The 19,453-nt window shown below is 35.2% G+C and overlaps 2 protein-coding genes and 1 long non-coding RNA gene across 5 annotated transcripts in view; all 3 read right to left on the bottom strand.

Annotated features, from left to right (window-relative positions):
* Positions 1–232: 232 nt before the first annotated feature.
* LOC122059774 lies at positions 233–7,471 on the bottom strand. Its single transcript, XM_042622810.1, has 3 exons — positions 7,096–7,471; positions 4,128–4,264; positions 233–2,299 (listed from the first exon to the last, which is right to left on the bottom strand). Exons 1-3 carry the CDS (start codon positions 7,469–7,471, stop codon positions 488–490), a joined length of 2,325 nt encoding a protein of 774 aa, XP_042478744.1. The 3' UTR covers positions 233–487.
* Positions 7,472–9,325: 1,854 nt separating this feature from the next.
* Positions 9,326–19,453, bottom strand: part of LOC122059846 — a 41,028-nt gene continuing 30,900 nt past the window's right edge. Inside the window, exons 1-2 of one of the 3 annotated variants that reach the window (XM_042622886.1) lie at positions 12,025–12,375; positions 9,326–11,064 (exon numbers count right to left, since the gene is read on the bottom strand). In XM_042622886.1, the coding sequence (XP_042478820.1) occupies positions 9,502–11,061 (1,560 nt within the window). In that variant the 5' untranslated portion in view covers positions 11,062–11,064; positions 12,025–12,375 and the 3' untranslated portion in view covers positions 9,326–9,501. Of the gene's footprint in view, positions 11,065–11,731; positions 11,904–12,024; positions 12,376–19,453 lie in introns of those variants that run through there. The other 2 variants (XM_042622885.1, XM_042622887.1) reach the window with 2 other exon arrangements.
* LOC122059848 lies at positions 16,713–18,184 on the bottom strand. The gene is made up of 3 exons (XR_006134132.1): positions 17,243–18,184; positions 17,113–17,161; positions 16,713–17,011 (listed from the first exon to the last, which is right to left on the bottom strand). It is a non-coding gene; the product is annotated as an uncharacterized LOC122059848 (long non-coding RNA).

The raw sequence follows: 19,453 nt of genomic DNA, 5'->3' as shown, positions 1-19,453 counted from the left end.
AGATTATCAAGTATAAATTTTCCTTTATGAGGCATGAAAATATTTTTTACCAATCAAAATACTAACCAAGTTAGGACATTGGCATAAAACCTGAAAAGGAGGGTTTATCTTAGGTATAACTTAGGTGTTTATGGAATTATCGGATGGTGTAAGAAATCCATTGCATCCATTGGTTTTCATGTAATTTGATGATGAAGAAGGAATTATCTGTAATAGAGAAGAATATTTATGCTAGATATAGAAGTCCCAACTTGGTCATTGATCTCATCCTGTGATCATCATCGACACCACATCCTTTATTATTACACAAATATGCATACATACATAACAACACTAATAAAGCACAATTACACTGATACCACCAAAGAAGATACAACACAATGGTGAGACCAGTCAATTTAGGCTTCCTTCAAAGTCTACCCATATATATTTATATAACAAAACTTAAACATACTTAAAAATAAATAAATAAAAACTATAGGTCTTTTTAACCAAATTTTGGAGCAATCGATTTATCAATGTTAACCCATGATTTTACTTTCTTTGTTTTTAAAACAAAGAAAGTTGTTGCAAGCGCATCAACATAACAATTCTCCCCATGTTGGCTTTGTTCGAAGAACACATGGACCAGAGAATTCTCACGGAAAGTACCAGAGGCTTTCGTTATTTTCCCCATAAAACAAAAGTCACTGAACGTGAAAGCGCAATCTTTGCCCAAGGCTTCATTCACAATCCAGGATGGATATTCCTCCCCAAAAATTGAGCTTGCTACAGGTAAATAAACTTCTCGTTGTACGATATCAGTCGTAGGTGTATTCACATCAAATTGCACTAGCTTAAAAGGGTGAAACATTCCACCATCCTTACTATAATAGCGAACCGTACTATCACGAAAAACCCGTGGTCCTGAATACTTTCCACCAATAAAATCAAACTTGAGATATACCCCCTTCTCATTAACGAAGATTTGATTCATCCTACAGAAAAACCCTAAGAAGTCCATATGGTCACCTAAGATCCGAGAAGGGGCAAATTTGGCAACTTCTAGATTGCTTATGTTGTTTATCGAGCTAGAGGTATTGGTATCCGTCGATTCAGGACTCAAAAGCTCCTTCTCAAATATACAAGCCCCATTGGCATTGACAAACCAAAACCTTTTATTGTTAAGGATATGTCTACCCACCTGAAGTTTCACCATGATCTCATCTGGTAGGGTGACATAAACTCTCCTCAAAACACCCTTGAACATCCCCACTATTGGAATATTGAAATAACCATAGAAGATGGAGTTTTCATCGATGTTATCGATAGATTTCGTACCTATCTTCTTCTGCTTCAGCTCTGCCACATCTGTTGCAGGATCCTGAAATATAACTGGGAGGTCATCCTCCTTCATCAGACGATAATCCTTGAAAATAACACTGCCATCAATGAAGAAGTGGGTATCCATAAAGCCTCTTAAGGTAAATAGATTGTCAATGAGAGAGTCTGGAGTACTATTTGTTGTTTCCATGCCAATATGTAAGCCATTGCGTTTCTCAAATATACTTGCAATCGAGGCCAGTATCTTGTTCGCAACTACTAAGAAAGTGGCACTGAATTCTTTGTGAAGGATCAAATCATGTAACATCTCGAGAAACTTCAGCACAGACTCCGGATATCCATTTGCTGGTGGTTCAAGACCAAAGTCAACAAACACTCTCTTCATTGAGTTGGTGATTGCAACAATACAAAGTCGGAACAATTCAGGATTCCAGTCCTGATCAATCTTCTGCTTCTTTAATTCATTTAGTGCATCATTCTTCTTTGCTAATTCAGCCACAGTACCATCCAGGAGGCTTTGTAATTCATTAATCTCATCATTCTTCTTTGCCAATTCAACCTTGGTTTTGTCCAGGAGGTTTTGCAATTCATTAAGCTCATCATTCTTCTTCGCCAATTCAGCCTTGGTATTGTCCAAGATGCTTTGCAATTTATTCACCGCTTGCGGCTTTAGTAACAGTACATTTGAGAAACCAAAAGGGTCCAAGGGTACCACCTTTTCTAGAATGAAGGAATCATATTGTTCAAGGAACTCACCATCATCGTCACGCTTTTGGACGCATACAATAGCCTTTCCCTGACAGTTTACTCGAAGGTTCGTAGAACGCAAGAACCTCTTGAAATCATCACCCTTCGGCCCATCGTAGATGACATCTTTGCTCTGTGTGAATTCCAATGGTTCATAACAGAGGTCAACCAAGAACACCTCTAATTTTGAGTTCACAAAAAAGTTCTCACTCGACGACCAACTCATTTCCTGTTAAAAAACAAACACAGACAAGCAATTACAAAGCAATGAGATTGAGATAAAAAAATGCTCAGACACTATGGAAGTGAAGTGTGGGGAAGGCCTTCTTATATATTACAGCCAAAGGAGGAATAAAACTATTATGCAAAAAAATGGGCCAGTTGGTTTTGGTTAATGTAATCTTAAACGAAAGAACTAGTATTGGTAGATAATGTCACTTATTTTGTTGGAACATCAATTATTCTTTTGTAGTAGGCACATGGTTCCCCAACCACTTGTGACTGACTGTTAAAATGGGATTGTTTAAAATATTGAATATGACTTGTGGATGATTAAAATAGATTATTTTCAATTAAATGATTGCGGATGACATTCACATGATATTCTATGCACTCTACATGTTTAATTGCTTACAAAGCGGAGCAATGATCAGAGCAGGGAAAAGAACTTAACTTTCAGATATGTCAAGGAGCTATAAATTAATATGGTTCATCAATTGTAGGGCCTAGTTGACTTGTAATTCCATAATATTTCAACAACAACAACACACATGCGAGATGGGAAATGATACATGCAATGACCAGACTAGGAACTGTGTAATCTGATTTCATTTTATAAGTATAAATCTGATCTTTCCATCTATCTCTTACCTCTTTCCCCACCACCACCCTTGTAGTTAGTACCTTGACGGAGATATGAAGCCAAGACAAATTAGACGGATGGTTGCTTTCTAAAACATCTCTGAGATGCCTTTTCCTTCTTCATGAATACAGAGATAGACTTGCATTTCCTTAGTAATGCAGGGGAGAGTCTATCATAATTCTTCAATACTTCGTTATACATAACAAATAGAAGTTAGCTGTGGCATGCTGTGGCACCAATCCATCAGAAATTTTCTGATAGTTTAGAATACAATTATAGGTGAGCAACAAACAACTCAGTTTTCTGGAGATAAATGTTTTGCAAATGAAGCCACAACTCACAAGTGATACTTAGAGGAGGAAATTAAAAAGATCTTTTTCCCTAAAATGGGTAAAGCTGGATCCTTCATCAAATAGCTCACTGTGAAAGAAAAGCAAGGTCTGAAGAACAAGAGGAGGTCTGTGTTACCTTGTTATCACTTGAAAGCAAGAATTTAGGGGACAATATCGGTATTGGTATTGATATCTGTCGATTTGAATCAAATCGGATCGGTGGGTATTGGTCTATTTTACCTGCTTTTTTTTAAATATATTATTTTTTTACCATTTTTCCCCTGAAACAATACGGAACACTGATCCAGATAGGTCAGGGATCGGGGATCGGTCTTAGCCGATACGCCTACTACGACACTGATACTTTAAACCATACTTGAAAGTCCTTTTCTCTACGATGAGTCTTGTGATTGAAGGTGAAAACGTGATCTGCTCAAAAAGTGTACAACTTTCCCTCCTTCAGCTGTCCAATTCAGAAAGAATAGTAAATGTCTTTCTATACTATGACATCTCAAGGTAATGAACTAACCGATCTTGATAACTACTCTTTTATTCTAGGTTTCTGATTTCGAAATCAAAGTGATACTCTTGACCTATTCTGGTTGTTCAATCCAGTCAATGAACCAAGGAGTAGATGACTACTAAAACCAAGGGACTCATCCTAGCTTAATGAGATGTAATGAAAAAAATAATCAACAGAGCCATGTCCAATAAGACAGATAAGTAATAAACTAACAGAATCAGAATCAACAGAGCTTCATCCACAAAGACAGAAAAACAAAAGAAGAGAGATAGAACCAACAGAATCGACAGAGCCTCATCTGCAAAGACAGATAAACAAAAGAAGAGAGATAGAATCAAACCTTCACTGTTCGTGCTTCTGCAACCAAAATCCCCCAACCAGCTTGTTTGAGACCACTGCTGTGGTGAGAGGAGAGAGCAGGAGATGAGTCAGAGAGGGTTCCCGTGGGAAAGTGAGGATGTGGAGAGAAAATTGGAACTTTAAAGACAGAAAAGCAAAAGCTAAAAACAAATGGACCAATTGAAGGCATACGACAAAAATGTCGATTAAAAAGAAGGGATGAACAGGGCAGAAAAAAGTAACTTTAATAATGCAGAAGCAATCAATAGTGGATGAGGAAAAATAGTGAAAATAATGACAAGCAAAATTCAAAAGCAACCTGCATGGGCATCAGCGCATGTGAACTTAAAGTGTCACTTAACAAAAATACCTAAAATTAAATTTGAATCAATAAAATTATTTATTCAAAGTTTCAGTTCATAGAAAAATACCTGATTATATGGAAGATGAAGGAGGATCACTGTTTTGGATAGTTTAGTAAATGAAAATCCAAAAGTAGGTAATCATATAATTTTTTCAATAAAAAATAGTGGCGGAGATAATGCACCCGAGATTTTGTATCTCAATCACATAGTATGTAAAACTTTTGCCCAATAAAAAACAAAACTTTTAAAAAGGCAAAACTTTTATTGAAACTTGCACTTGAAGTAATGCTATGCTATTAAAGGTCTTCCTTTCATTTTCTTCTTTTAATAATAAATGATAAAACAAGACTTTAAACCAAATATATATATTTGAAATATTTTTCCACAAAAAAATGGAGAATATTTAATAATTAGTGACAGCTATTTCCACCACTATAGTTCTCACATTTTTTTTATTTTTTATTTATTAAAAAAAAGGGGGGGTTTAAGGAAGGTTTTATATGACCAATGGTATACGGGAGGCTTGGTAACAGTTCATTTTACTGCCACTAAAAAATTGCTAAGATTCTAGCAATATGATATTTGTAGGGGAGGTTTTACAAAATTGCTGTTAAATGTAAACTTCAAGTAACAGTAATTTCTTTACCAGAAATATATATATATATATATATCAGTAATTTAACTTATCCTAAACAGAAAAAGTAGAATTAATTAAATATATATATATATTAATGGAATTTTTTTTTTTCATTGCTAAAATTTTTCTTTTAGAGGTAAATGGTGGTAATATAATATGCGGCTGCCGTTAAAAGAAAGTCTTTAGCCCTAGTTAAAAAACCATTGTAAAAGCACTTCTACTATAACATGTGGATGATTAAAACAGATTAATTTCCATTAAATGATTGTAGATGACCTTCACTTAATATTCTTAGTACTTTCCATGTTTAGTTATTTACAAAGCAAAGAGCATTGATCAAAACATGAAAGAGAAATGAACTTTCTAGTTTATCAAAGAGATGCTAGTTTAGATAACCAATTGTAAGGCCAAGTTACCTCATGATCAACATGGGACTACATATCGAATCATGTTAATTTATTCAATGACATCATGTCTGCAATTTAATGATTTGACTTAGTTACATGATTTAGGAGATATTTTATATGTATTATTTCTAGCATGTGAAAACTTATTTGGGTTTCATAATATTTCAATTATTTCTAGCACGTGAAAACTTATGAGATTTTCATAATATTTCAAATAAGTTCGCACGATGGTTTAAACACATTTAATATAACTTGTGAATGGTTAAAATGGATTATTCTCCATTCATTGATTTTAAATGATACAAGTTTGTATCAAAAAACAATTTCCCCCTTTTTCAAAGCTAATATCATTTAATTTCAATGAGAAATCTTGAGATATTATTGAGTTGCACTATGAACTAGTATATTATTTTCAATTTACGGAGGAAGCAAACGAGGATATAAACCACCAATGATAAATATTATTATGGAATAGAAGCATATCTTTTGTCTCTTTATTTCTCATGCTCTTTAAGTTGCTTCATCATATTAGTGGAAGAGGTGCACATGTAAAAATCAAGAAAATTGACCATGCAGGATGAAAAGAACAATTAACATGAGAATGGTTGTGAAACAAATGCCAATTTTACGTATTCAATACTCAACAATGGACATTTATCATTTTCGAGACGCTGAAATGCTTAGATGATGATGTGTGAAATGAATAAGCAATTAAATTTGTATATTAAATGTTTGAAATTGATTGACATTTATGTAATAGGCCAACAATGGCTAAGAAGCCAAGGCAAAAAAATCCTTTATGGTGGCCGTAGAGGCTAGTGAGGGCACCAGCCGTCCGATGGACTCCGGCATTTGTTGGGGTGCAAGTCAGGGTCCATCCAACGGTTGGGACCCTTACCTCCCTCTACATCTCGCTGTAAAGGTCCAGACTCTGGTGCATATAATGTTCTCTTTCTTTTATACCATTAAAATATTAAAACCTTTCTTGAATCATCATTTTAAACTTGTAATCAAATAAGCTGAGTTGATCATAAAGTCTTATTTTTATGATCATTATTCAATGGGCATAAAAAAATAAATAATAAAAAAAATACAAAAAAAATGGCAGAAATATCAGCAGACTTCTGATAATTAAACCCCAATAGCCCTCTGGTACCATGAACTGATTCTTTATTGATCCAGATGGTAAATTTTTCCAATTTTTATAATGTTATGTATTTTATTCTATGTTTTCTTTATTTATTTATTTTTCCGCTAAAGGATGATTTGTATTAAAAAAGAGAAAAAAGTAAAAATGAACTACAAGAAATACTAAAAAACTAGAGAGGATCTTCACCTACGACAATACCATCAGAAGAGGGAACTCACTAGCAAGGAAAAGGAAACATGCAACACTCAGAAACAAATCTAAATCTAGGTCTCTGATTAAGCTGCACCTTCTTAACATCTCAGTCCTCATATGTCAAAAGAATACCTTCATTGGATCTTTAAAGTTCTACTTCTACCAAATTTTAGAGTCTGACCACCAGTTGTTTGAGCACTCTTAGAATGAGTTTGCACATCTCTCTTTATTCTCTGCAGCAACCGCCAAAGCATCTATCGCTGCCATCTCTTGAAGAGCTCGATCAAAAGAGGAAACGACAACTATCGGCTCCTTTGGCATCCTTTCAAACTGAGATGAAGCTGGAATAGCCACTCGGTGACCCCTGATTCTTCTACCTCCACGATTTTTGTGATGTCTGCACACTATAGACCAAGCACCTACACCCGCAACATGACCTTGAGCTTCACCACTTCTCTGTGTATGTTCTTCAAGCCTCTCATATATATTGGTCAAAGAAGCAAATCTCTTTCGAATTGGAGAAGGAAATTCATCCAACTCCTCTCCCGATCCCCCATTCTTCTTTACTCGAACCTTCTTTTGAACTCTCTTCATACTCACTTGCCACTTCTATGTTTTCTTTATTACATGTGTTAAATAGTGGGTTTTGTAAAATACAAATACGAATAAAAAAAAAAAATTCCATATCCTTTTCTTGTTTGACGCCAACAACAATAAGGTGCCCCTTTTCGAAGTCTCAGCAAACCAATGCATTTTTTAGCCGGGCCTCACAGCCTTTGGCTTCTTAACGGTCCTTAAGAATAAGTCCACTTTTGCAGGCGATGAAATACAAGATATCATACTCCAATAGTGATTGAACGACCTTTATTATTTGTAATCATACAATCATGTGGGGTAGTTTGTACTATGATTTTAAGGATTCTTGTCAAGAAGGGAGAGGAAGAGGACTCCTCAAAAGGATTGATGAAAGCTTTAGAACCGGTGTTCAGCAAATTCAACATATGGACAGATTTTGGTGATTTCAGTAGGAGTTTTGAGAAAGACTATCATTAGCCTTTGCAAATCTTATAGTACTCCTATGAGTACTATAAGATTGCTCAAACTAAAAAGAAACACTTCAACTAGTATGACTTGAAACTTCAAGCAAAAGTAGAGTAATATTGCAATCCACACACAAGAAAGACTTAGAGGACATTGGTGCTCAAACAGCTAGAGGTTCCCTCTATTTAATAAGGTAGAGACCCTTGTAGAGGAGACATGAAATGACTCAAGGTCTAGAAGATGAAGTGGATACATTCTCATAAAGATTAAGAGATAAAGTCTCTTCATGATAAGATTTTTCTTAGCCTTGTATAAGATATATGAAGTTTCTCTAGAAATTGAAGAGACAAGGTGTGAAGAAGAAGATGAAAGGATATTTAGTAAAGATCATTTGCGAAAATAAAAGAAATGAATATTAAATGACAATGTATTTCAAAATTTTCCAACTTGTTAGATTGTCCTTAGGGAAAAATTTTCTGCCTGTCTGGCATGCAGATTGGCTAGATATATCCTTGGTTTTCTTTAAAAATTAGATTTGTTTTCCCCTTTATCTACACCAATATGCCGATACAGGATTGGCAAAAAATCTGGGTTTATGGAATTTTTTATGGAATTTCACACACCTTACCATTTTTTTTTTTTTTTTTTTTTTTTTTTTTTTTTTTTTTTTTTTTTATCCTCTAAACATTCAACTCTCAAATCAAAATCTGGATTTGTGGACGCTAAGTGTCAGATATGATTATTGATACATTCAAAAAATATTTTGCTAATAGCTGTGGCCACATGGTAATCAAAAAAGTCAATCATAAAGCAAAGGATTCTCTGCAACTCAAGGCACTTGCCTACAAGGGTAAAACAAGACACTTCACCCTTTTATTGGGATTAGGGCATCATATCCCTCACCCTATAAATAAGAATATTATCCAAATAAAAATAGGCATCCAATCCGTCTCTCATCACTACTCTGGCAATTCTAAACTCTTTATTATTGTCTGAAAACTGACTTAAAAATCGGAAATTCTCCCACCGAAGCTCTCTCAGTCCCCTTTATCTTCCCCTTATCTATTTTGCATGTCTCTACAGCTGATGATCAATTTTTATTGCAACAGTTTTCAAACAAAAAAGGTGGACTTAGATTACTAGGCTTGTGAATGATTCTTTACCTATGAATTCACTATGGACGGAGTTTAACTACTCTTTACAATCTGACTTTCTTCTCCAAACTTTCAGGTTTGATATCTCAACCGATTTGAATCCAAATCACTAGAAATTTTCTGTACCTCATCATTTTTGGGAGGAGAACAAATCTACAAAGCAGAATGACCAAAAAACACATGAAGCAGGAAATCTAAACCACCTGAATTCATGTGATTTATAATTTTTTTGCCATTATTTCTTACGATGTTGTTCATGTGGATTTTATCTTCGACTTTTGTATAATTCAATATGATAGGATATGAGTTGTATGTACAAAAACTTGTATGAAATCATTACAGTACAGGCATATTTACCAGATATATAACAAAAGTTAAACAAACTAAAATAAAATAAAAAGAAAAGCATAAAATAAACTATAGGTTCTTTTAAACAAACTTTGGATCCTTCAGTTTATCACGGTAAACATGAGATGTTACTTTCCCTGTTTTCAAAATAAAGAAAGTTGTTGCTAGAGCATCAACATAACAGTTCTCCCCATGTTCGTTTTGTTCGAAGAACACACTAACCAGAGCATTCTCACGGAAAGTACCAGTTGCTTTTGTTATTTTCCCCACAAAACAGAAGTCATTGAATGTGAAAGCACAGTCGATGCCCAGAACATCCACAATATAAGTGGCATCATTCTGACCCATATCTTTTGAAGTTGATAGAGGTAAATAAACTTCTCGTTGTACGATATTTGTTGCAGGTGTATTCACATCAAATTGCACCATCTTAAAAGGATAAAATATTACACCTTCCTTAATATAATAACGAACCGTATCATCAAAAACAGCTCCTGATCCTGAATACTTGCCAGCAATAAAGTCAAATTTGAGATATGTCCCCTTACCATTAACAAAGATTCGATTCATCCTACGGAAAAACCCCACAAAGTCTGTCCGGTCACCTAAGATCCGAGAAGGGGTGAATTTGATGTCTTTAGGACTCAAAAGCTCTTTTTGAAATATACTTGCACCATTAGCATTAACAAACCAAAACCTTTTATCATTAAGGGTATGTTTGCCTACTTGAAGTTTCACCATAATTTCATCTGGCAAGTTCACATGAACTCTCGTCAAAACACCCTTGAACATCCCGACCATTGGAATGTTGAAATACCCATAGAAGTGGAAGTTTCTGTCGATGTTATCGATTGATTTCGAACCTATATCCTTCTGCTTCAACTCAGGCACATCTACTGCAGAATCCCGAAATATAATTGGGAGGTCGTCCTTGTTCATCAGATGGAAATCCTCAACTATAACACTGCCATCAATAAAGAAGTGGGAATCAATAAAGCCTCTTAAGGTAAATAGATTCTCAATGAGACGGGCTGGATTACTGATTGCTATTTCCATGCCAATGGTTAAGCCACTACGTTTCTCAAATATACTTGCAATCGAGGCCAGTATCCCGTTCGCGGCTACTAAGAAAGTGGAATTGAATTCTTTGTAAATGATCAAATCATGTAGCATCTCAAGAAACTTCAACACAGACTTTGGATCTCCACTTTCCGGTGGCTCAAGACCAAAGTCAACAAACACTCTCTTCATTGAGTTTGTGATTGCAACAATAGACACTCGGAACTGTTCAGGATTCCAGTCCTCATCAATCTTTTGCTTCTTTAATTCATTCATCTCATCATCCTTCTTTGCCAATTCAACCTTGGTACCATCTAGGAGGCTTCGCAATTCATTAAGCTCATCGTTCTTCTTCACTAATTCAGCCTTGGTATTGTCCAGCAGACTTCGCAATTCGTTAAGCTCATCATTCTTCTTTGCCAATTCAGCCTTGGTATTGTCCAGAAGGTTTTGAAATTCGTTCACCACTTGTGGCTTCAGTAACAATAGATTTGGGAAACCAAAAGGGCCCAATGGTACCACCCTTTCTAGAAAGGAGGAATCATACTGACATTCAAAAAATTCACCCTCGTCGTCGCTCATTTCCTATTAAAAAATAAACAAATAAAAGAAATCACAAAGCAATGGGATTGAGATACTCTAAACAATGCTTAAACACTGAGAACCAATGTACTTTGAAGTGCTGTGTGGGGAAGGCCTTCTTATATATAACACCCAAAGGAGGAATGAAACCACCATCCAAAATAATGGGCCATCTTGTAGACTAGAGGGCAAGTACTCAAACCAAGAGATCAGAGGGCTGCACTTTGGACTAAAATCAATGAAATAAATTATGTATAAGAAAAAAACTGTATAGATAGGGGAAGATGGTCTATGGAGAGCAGCCATTGCTCACAAGGAGTATGGACTTATAAACTAGGAAATTTTCCATTTAAGATCCACTTGTGGTATGGAGATAAGAGTTTAATTTCCTTAATAATGCAGGGGAGTCTATCATAACTCTTCAAAACTTCACCAGACAAGACTAATAGAAGTTTGATATGGATACATCAACGTGGATAAAATTTTAGCTTGGGACAAATTGTTGACAGGCCAAAGAATCTCCCATAAGAATATTTCAAGAACAAGTTAGGGCATATGGGGTACCATGCTGTGGCACAAATCCATCATAAATTTTCTCATAGTATAGGATACAATTATAGGTGAGCAACATAAACTGGAACATTGCTAAAATTTCACTTCATCTTCTAACCTTTGCTTCAAACATCTGTTATACAAACTTGTGTAGCAGCTTCCCCTCCTTCAACTGTCCAGTTCAGCAACTCAAGGTAAAGGGTAACAACACAATCAACATAGCATCATCAAGAGAGATTTTATTTTCTTTTATAGGTTGCCTTTTTTTTTTTTTTTTTTTTTCTCTGTAATATAATTGATCATAAAAATAAAAAAAATAAAAAAATTGCCATCGGCAGGGAAGCACAACCTAACACAACCACTAGATCATCCACAGAGATAGCTAAAGAAAGAAGAGAGATAGAATCGAACCTTTACTGTTCGTGTATTTAGTGTTGGAGCACCTGGAACCAAAATCCCCAACCAGCTTGTTTGACGACAATTATAAGAGAAGAGAGCAGGAGATGAGTAAGGGAAATAGGAAGAAGAGGCAGAGAGGGTTTCGTGCTGAAAGAGACTGAGTAAGAGAGAAGCAACAGGGGGGGGTGGGTTTTTCACAGGAATTTATGGGTTTACCGGAGGAAAAGAGAGGACTTGAAGCGATCGGAGGAGGATTTTGTGGTGGCTCTTACAGTAAAGTGAGGGAGTGGATAGTGGAGAGAAGCAAGAAGACAGGGTTTTGTGTGGAAAGGTAAAACCCTGTACAAAACAATGAGAAGATGCATCCCCTATATGAATAGTGGATGCTATCAAAAGAAAAGCAAGGAAAAGCTTTTGCTAAGCCGTACGTACTCCCCATTAATTATTAGGAAATGGGAAAGGAATCTACGCATGTTGAAAATCACATAAAAACGAGATATTTCAACTATACATTGGCCAACTAATGTGCTCCCATATGTAATAGGAAAAAGATCCTAATATCTAGTATGTTGCATAGACTATGGATATATGTATTGAAAAAAAAAAAATTGTTTAAATATATCTAAGGATGTCAAAAACTGATGAAATCAAATAGAACTGATAGAAAATGAAATTGAAATCGGTTTTGTTTAATATATATCTTTTTTATTTTTTAAAGAAATTTTACTTCATTTATTATACTCTCTTCCCCTCTGAAATTTAAAATTATATAATGCTCCCTTTAACATTGTGGATTCTACCAATCATATCCACACCATGAGCTGCCCACCATATAATTTCAATTAAATCTCCAAAATACCGTTGGTTGGGACTGAGATTACATGTTTGCCCTCTGCCATTAGTTTCATATTCTTCTTTCTCTTGAAGGAAACTAAAATCGATTTTGATTTTAAGGCTCTTGCAAATGAGTGCGCCTCCTTCCGGGAAGGAGGTGTTCTTGGTTCTCAATATGCTTGGATATCTTGAAGGATCAATGGAGCCCTTACAAGGGTTGCTATCAGCCCCCGAGGGTGATGATCCTCAAGATGCAGTGGTAGCTCAACAGGTTTCATCTTCTGCAACTAAATTTTCCCATTACTTATTGAAGTTACAAGGTTTTATGGTTTCATCTTCTTTGTTACTTCTTGTTTTAATGGCTAATGATACATAGAAAGTTGCAGTATGAGCTTTTGAACTTTCAATACTTGTCCTCTACTCGTTTTTTCCCCCCACTTGAGAGTGTTCATAAGCTTTCTGTTCGTCTCATGGATCTGTAAAACAGGAAAGCTTTCTCCAACCTTTTTTGCCCATTCCCATGAATAAACTTTGGGGAGGACAAAAGCAAACGGTTTTAGTTCCTTTTAGCAAAACAATAGCAGAACAATAGATGATACCATGTTCAAAACTGTTCCTTTTTCTTTAATTTTTGTGTTTATATTAATTTTAGTTGTCCATTTTACGGATAAAAATCGTCTGCAATTCCTTACTCGTGCAATGCCGTGCAATACCCCCTTCAGATGGTAACACGTGAATAAAGTGATTTGAACGGTTCAGATTAATCCTACATTGATCCAACTTCAACTCACTGGTTTGGAGTTGAATCAATGTAGGATTAATCTGAGCCGTTCAAACCACTTTGTCCACATGTCACCCTCTCAAGGGGGTATCGCACAGAATTATACAAGATTAGAATTGCAGACGATTTTTATCCCCATTTTACAGATTACAAAGTCTTTTGTCCTTCCACAATTTCTCTGCAATTGCTGTGCTTAAGAGGGGATTTTAATAAGATCAGATGCCAAGACCGAGGCCCGCTAGAATTGGATTGCAGTTTATGTGTGATTTGTTAATAGTTCACAGGGGATCAGAGTTGCCTCAGAGGCAATCTCCCAGAGGTCCACTTTCAGTAAGAGCTTCGAGCTCTAATTCTGATTCCCATCATAATCATCATCGTCGACCTATTGCTGATCGGAGCCCAAAGTTGGGAGTTTCAGAAAATAGAAAAACCAAAAAGCCAAACTCCACTCATTCTCACTCCAGTATCAAGCATATAGAAAAACAAAAAAGGCAAAATCTACTCATTCTCACTCGCATAAAAAAAAAAAAAAAAACCACTCACTCTCACTCCAGCATCAAGAAAATAAAAAGATGGAAAGCAAACTTCACTCACTCACACCATAGTTAATTCAAAATAAACAAATAAAAGAAGTCATTCTCATCCAAAGCATGAGATAGGTGTACAAAGCAAAGCCTCTACTATGGAAATCGAGTGAAAAAATGAGAGCGGATCAGGTCTTTCTACGAGATCTGTTCTCGTACGGGACTGATTCACACAGATGGAATCCATCCAAAGAGAAACCCTGTGGTGGATTCCACCTGTGTGGATCAGACTATACAAAAATCAATGAAATAAATCATGCATAGAATAAATCTGTGTGGAGTTCTTAACAAGGAAATTATCCATGTCAGAATTTCAAAATATTTTTTTTTCTTTTTTTTTCTTTTTTTTTTTTTTTTGGCTAACGACAGGTATCCATGCCCTCGTCCTGACTACTCCCGCAGACCGTAGTCCCATACTGACCCCATAATCACATGGATTGGGTCATACTAGGGTTGAACGAGACCATTCAACTTTCACTAAAAGCCGTGTAAGAGCACTAAACACCACGTGTGAGACTGTGAGTGGCCCCAAGGAGGTAAGAGGAGTCAAACTCAAAGCCACAAACTTCATGAGGTAAAGGTCCCTTGCCAACTCGGCTACCCCTTAGGGTTATTGGATAAACAGCTCAATTTTCTGCGAATGAATGTTTAGAAAATGAATCTATAATTCACAAGTGATGCTAGAGTAGGAACTTAGAAAGATCTTTCTCCCTAAAGGTGTAAGTGTTGGATATGTATGTCCATCAAACCCGATTTATTAATAAGATTATTTAATTTTATTTATGCATGTCATTTATTTATTGGACTTGTAAGTTGTTCCATGGGTTTTCACCCAAAATTGTTCTCGGCTAAGGATAGGACCGAACATCCTGTTCACATGGTCGTTACATTGTATGTCATCAGGGATGTGATTCCGGTACATAAATGTAATTACACATGCTGTGTGTGTATAGAAAAGAATCCGGTAAGAATCTCTCATGTATTACTGCCAGTTGTGTGAGGACGAGATTCGTACCCATCACTTGACCTTTGACTTGAGAGATCCTATTTGTTGTAGTGTTGTATCACGCCTTTTGATAAATCAATGGTTGACGTCCAACGGACTACATATCGGTATGCTGGACACGTGGTCCCACATTGTTAATAAAAGAGATCGTCAACATGGGATCTACTACCCTTAATTAAGGAATATCGATGAGAGAAAATGTCTGTACTTGGTTGGACAAAAATCTAGTACCAGTGTTGTTTTTGTAAATTGTTTTCAAACTTATTTTTAATATAAAAATAATATTTTAATTATTAAATCTTATTTGAAATATTTTTTTTGGCATCCGATCATGTTCACAGAATCTCTGAAACAGACACGTACAATGAGTTGGGGTTAGCCAGAATTAAATTACATGCCCTATAGCTCATTATGGGATATTGAAAAAGTAGAAGGTCTTATGTGCAAATTAAAGGGTTAAAATTGCATGACAAGATTTGGGAATATTAAATGGTTAATTATCTTTTTATTTTTTGGTAGTGGATAAAATATAATTTGATTATATTTGTCACCCATAAAAAGAAAGATAGCAATTCCTTTTAGATTCTACATCTTTCCACTTTAGAAACAAAGTAGCTGTTCTATTTGGAAACTGTTCTCTACCACTAAGATTTGGCTTTCTTTGTTTAGGAAACAAAGATTTGACTAAGAGAGAAAACCCTAAAACAAGTTTTGTTATATAAGGGACAAGGGAGAAAGAGATTTAGTTTTTTAGAACTTCCTCTCTTCTCTCCCATATTTTTTTTCTCCCTTCCTTCTCTCACTACAAGAAAAAAGGGTTTTTGGGACGGAAATTATCTGTCCCAAATACTAAAATAGTGTCGCTAATACCTATTAGGGACAGTATAAATTTCCGTCCCAAAACTGTCGTTACAACAGCCGTCCCATAATTTAAGAGACGGAAATTTTTTTCCGTCTCTAAGTGGTTAATTGCGACAAATTTTGAGGCGGAAACTAACCGTCGCAAATAGAAACTAAAGCGATGGAAAAATCTGTCACAAATATTATGTTGCCCTGTAACTTAGCGACAATATATTTCTGTCTCTATAACTGAAGAATTATTTGCCACCCTTACTTACCGTCGTAAACTATTAAAAAAACTATGTCATTGGAGACAGATAACTACCGTCTCAAATATGAAATTTGTTTATCATATGAGACAGATTTTTACTGTCCTTAATAATTTCCTCCTTATAGAGACAGATAACTACCATCCCAAATAAGAAAGGTGTTTATCATTTGAGACAGATTTTTATTGTCTTTAATTGTTTCCTCATTATAGAGACAGATTACTTCCGTCTCAATTAGTAAAAGCTTTTTTTAAATACTTTATCATTTGGGACAAATTTTTTTTGTCTTGAATAATGTCCACCTTATAAAGACATATAATTTCCGTTGCAATTAAGAAAAGCTTTATGCTTTTAGAGACGGAAAAAATCCGTCTCTAAAAATCATGTAGAAAAAAAAATTTTCATTTTGCTGGCATGCATAGTATAATGACCCTGTTCTTACACATTACTAGATCTAACCAAACAACAGTTAATAATTATATCATCCAAAAGTATTAACATGAAAGAAATCCATACAAAGACTTAATATTTACATAATCATCAAATAAAACTAATATTTCAGAGAAATTATTCTAAACATACAATCCAAGTGGTTGTCTATGCCCAATCCACTTGGATTGTAGCTCCCCTTGGCAGCAACCTCTTTCCTCCAAACTTTTTTATTGGTTCGTTGCTCTTACCTACGCTGCAAATTGGAATATTTTCACAAATAACTAGCTAATATTTTTGTCATGATTATTTATAGTGAAGGATGAATAGAATGCTGTTTGCAAACCATCAAATCACCTGGTGTGTGGATAATGTTTGAAACTAGAACTATAAGCTCCATTATGGACTGCAACAAAGATAAAAGTTATGTTAGTATTTAAAATAAGTATTTTTGAAAGAGTACAACATGATGAACTATATGTTTAACCTTCTTTAGTTCTTCACGACTTTGCCTTTCGAAAGGACCTACTGAAAACAAAATGATTCAAACTGATCAAGCACAACACCAGTTGCTGGAAATTCTACTTGACAAAATGGCAACAGAAAAAACCCAAGATATATTAAGTATTAAGTAAATGGAAGAGGGCAGTATAATTTTAAATTTAAATAATCAAAGCAACTAATCCATATGAAAGTTCAGGCAGAAACGGGTTAACGACAAATTGTAGAAAAAAAATAGATAGTCATAATGTCTTCAAAATCAAACATTTCAATTCAAAATTGGATAGTAAACCTGCACCATGACCCACAACAGAATTACACGCGGTGCCCTATGTGTTTACAAAGGTTCTTCATCCATTTAAAAAAAAAAATCTAGCAGCATAAGATATAAGAAGTAGAATTGTTTTATGAAGTTATTGGATATGAGCCTTATTAAAGAAAATATTAAAAATGAAATGAGAATAGCAAAAACCCTGATAGTTGGCATTGAATCTGGGTAATGTCAGGAAAAAAAAAAAAAAAATAAAAAATTGTAAACAACATTCAAGTAGCCAACGGAAAGCTCCAAAACGCGATGATAGAAGGAGAGAATCAAAAGGTGATAAAAGTAGAGAATAACACACCATTGCAGGCAAAGTCTTAAGAGGGGAAAGGAAAAGTAAAGAAGAATGAATGAAAGAAAGGATAAATGATTTAAAGGCAATAAATCAATAAGAAACCACATTAGCTTACAATTATTCAATAGGGAACTTTGACACCTCTAAGATGAAGACTCATAGCAACATACGACTCCAACATGACATGCACTCTCCTTAAGTTGAACCATTCATGTAAAGCTAGATTACTTCTTAGGAAGTTCTATTAACATAAATAACAACTCCACTCTTAGCGAGCATAGGTATATTAGCAAGGTATTAGAGAAAAGAGTTTCACCATCATTAATTACATGGTTTAGATGAGACAACCAAATCATTTGCATGGAATGAAATAAGAAGTTGTACTCTATATCCAAAGAAATCCTTCGTCCTAACTATTGTACCCATCAACTTACTCTCGATCAACTATATATCACTCAACAAAGGAGTTAATTAGAGAGAGAGAGACCAGTGAGAGAGAGAGAGAATTTTAAAATCCATCCCTTGATCAAAATTACAGCTGATGCAGAGTTTTTAAGAATCGGATTCAGCCATGACCAATCCAGATTCTCCCCGATCCAATTCAAGCCAATCCTTTACTGGAAAACCTTGGATACCTAGAAAATGACAATCCAAGGCTCCTCCAAATCAGAATCTGCCATGACTGACCATCTAGGTTTTTAATTTGGGTTAAAGGAAATACTCTTCCCCCATCCCCCCAAAAATAAATAATAAAGTATTCAATATTATTGAGAATGATTAGGGCCTCATTGTCTATACCTGAAGATGCAAATGCACGTGGGGCATTTGTAATGGGGCAAAGAAAGATACATGGATTTGGATTCATACTTGATAAAAGGAGAGAAGAAACATTTAAGTTTAAACTAATTTGCATGACATTATTCATTTGAAACATTTGTTTGTATATATGTCCAATCCATCTTCCCCCCTCCCCATCTTTCCGTACAAAGTGACGAGGTCATCAATCAAAGCAAAAGGATATACTGCAAATAGTACCTGGATGACTTCGCATCTTTATACTGTCATTGTCGTATTCATTAGCATCAACACTGGCTCCAAATGACTACCTACAACATTTTTGTAAGCCTGCCCTATTGGATGAACCAAGTACTATGCCCCATAAGACTCATCCTTCTATAGGAAAAAAATTCATGTCCATCATATAGGAGGATAAAAATCAGCATTCCCCTAACGTAAGATAAGGACATTGATAATCTGATACAGATCACAAAGATAGCTACTCTAAAAAGTACTAAAGAAGAAGCAAGAAAACATTGAGTCAACAACTCACGAGTTAACTCAGTTTAAGGGTGATCTGGGTCATCACCTACAAAACCATAATTGATGGACGTGTTTAGGAATAGTTTTCTCTAACTTTATTGCATGTTTATCCATTCCTTTGTAAAAGCTGAGTTTTTATTTTTATTGGCCTTTGCTACTTCTATATTATAATGTAAGGGCTAATTAACCCTCTCCCATCGATTTTTACTATGTAGAAAGTATGCCATTACTGCTCAATACTCTATGAGAGTCAGATTAAT

The sequence above is a fragment of the Macadamia integrifolia genome, chromosome 13 (genome assembly GCF_013358625.1).
Source record: "Macadamia integrifolia cultivar HAES 741 chromosome 13, SCU_Mint_v3, whole genome shotgun sequence".
Lineage (NCBI taxonomy): Eukaryota > Viridiplantae > Streptophyta > Magnoliopsida > Proteales > Proteaceae > Macadamia > Macadamia integrifolia.
The sequence above is the reverse complement of the archived record's forward strand: the minus strand, read 5'-3'. Positions and strand labels throughout refer to the sequence as shown.

Bases quoted from the DNA above. Each gene is read 5' to 3' on its own strand.
- LOC122059774 (XM_042622810.1), bottom strand. From the start codon at position 7,471: ATGAAGAGAGTTCAAAAGAAGGTTCGAGTAAAGAAGAATGGGGGATCG. The intron at 4,265-7,095 runs GTGCAAACTCAT...CTGTCTTTAAAG, and splicing joins TGCAGAGAATAAAGAGAGAT to TTCCAATTTTCTCTCCACAT. The intron at 2,300-4,127 runs GTTTGATTCTAT...GTTTTTTAACAG, and splicing joins CAGAAGCACGAACAGTGAAG to GAAATGAGTTGGTCGTCGAG.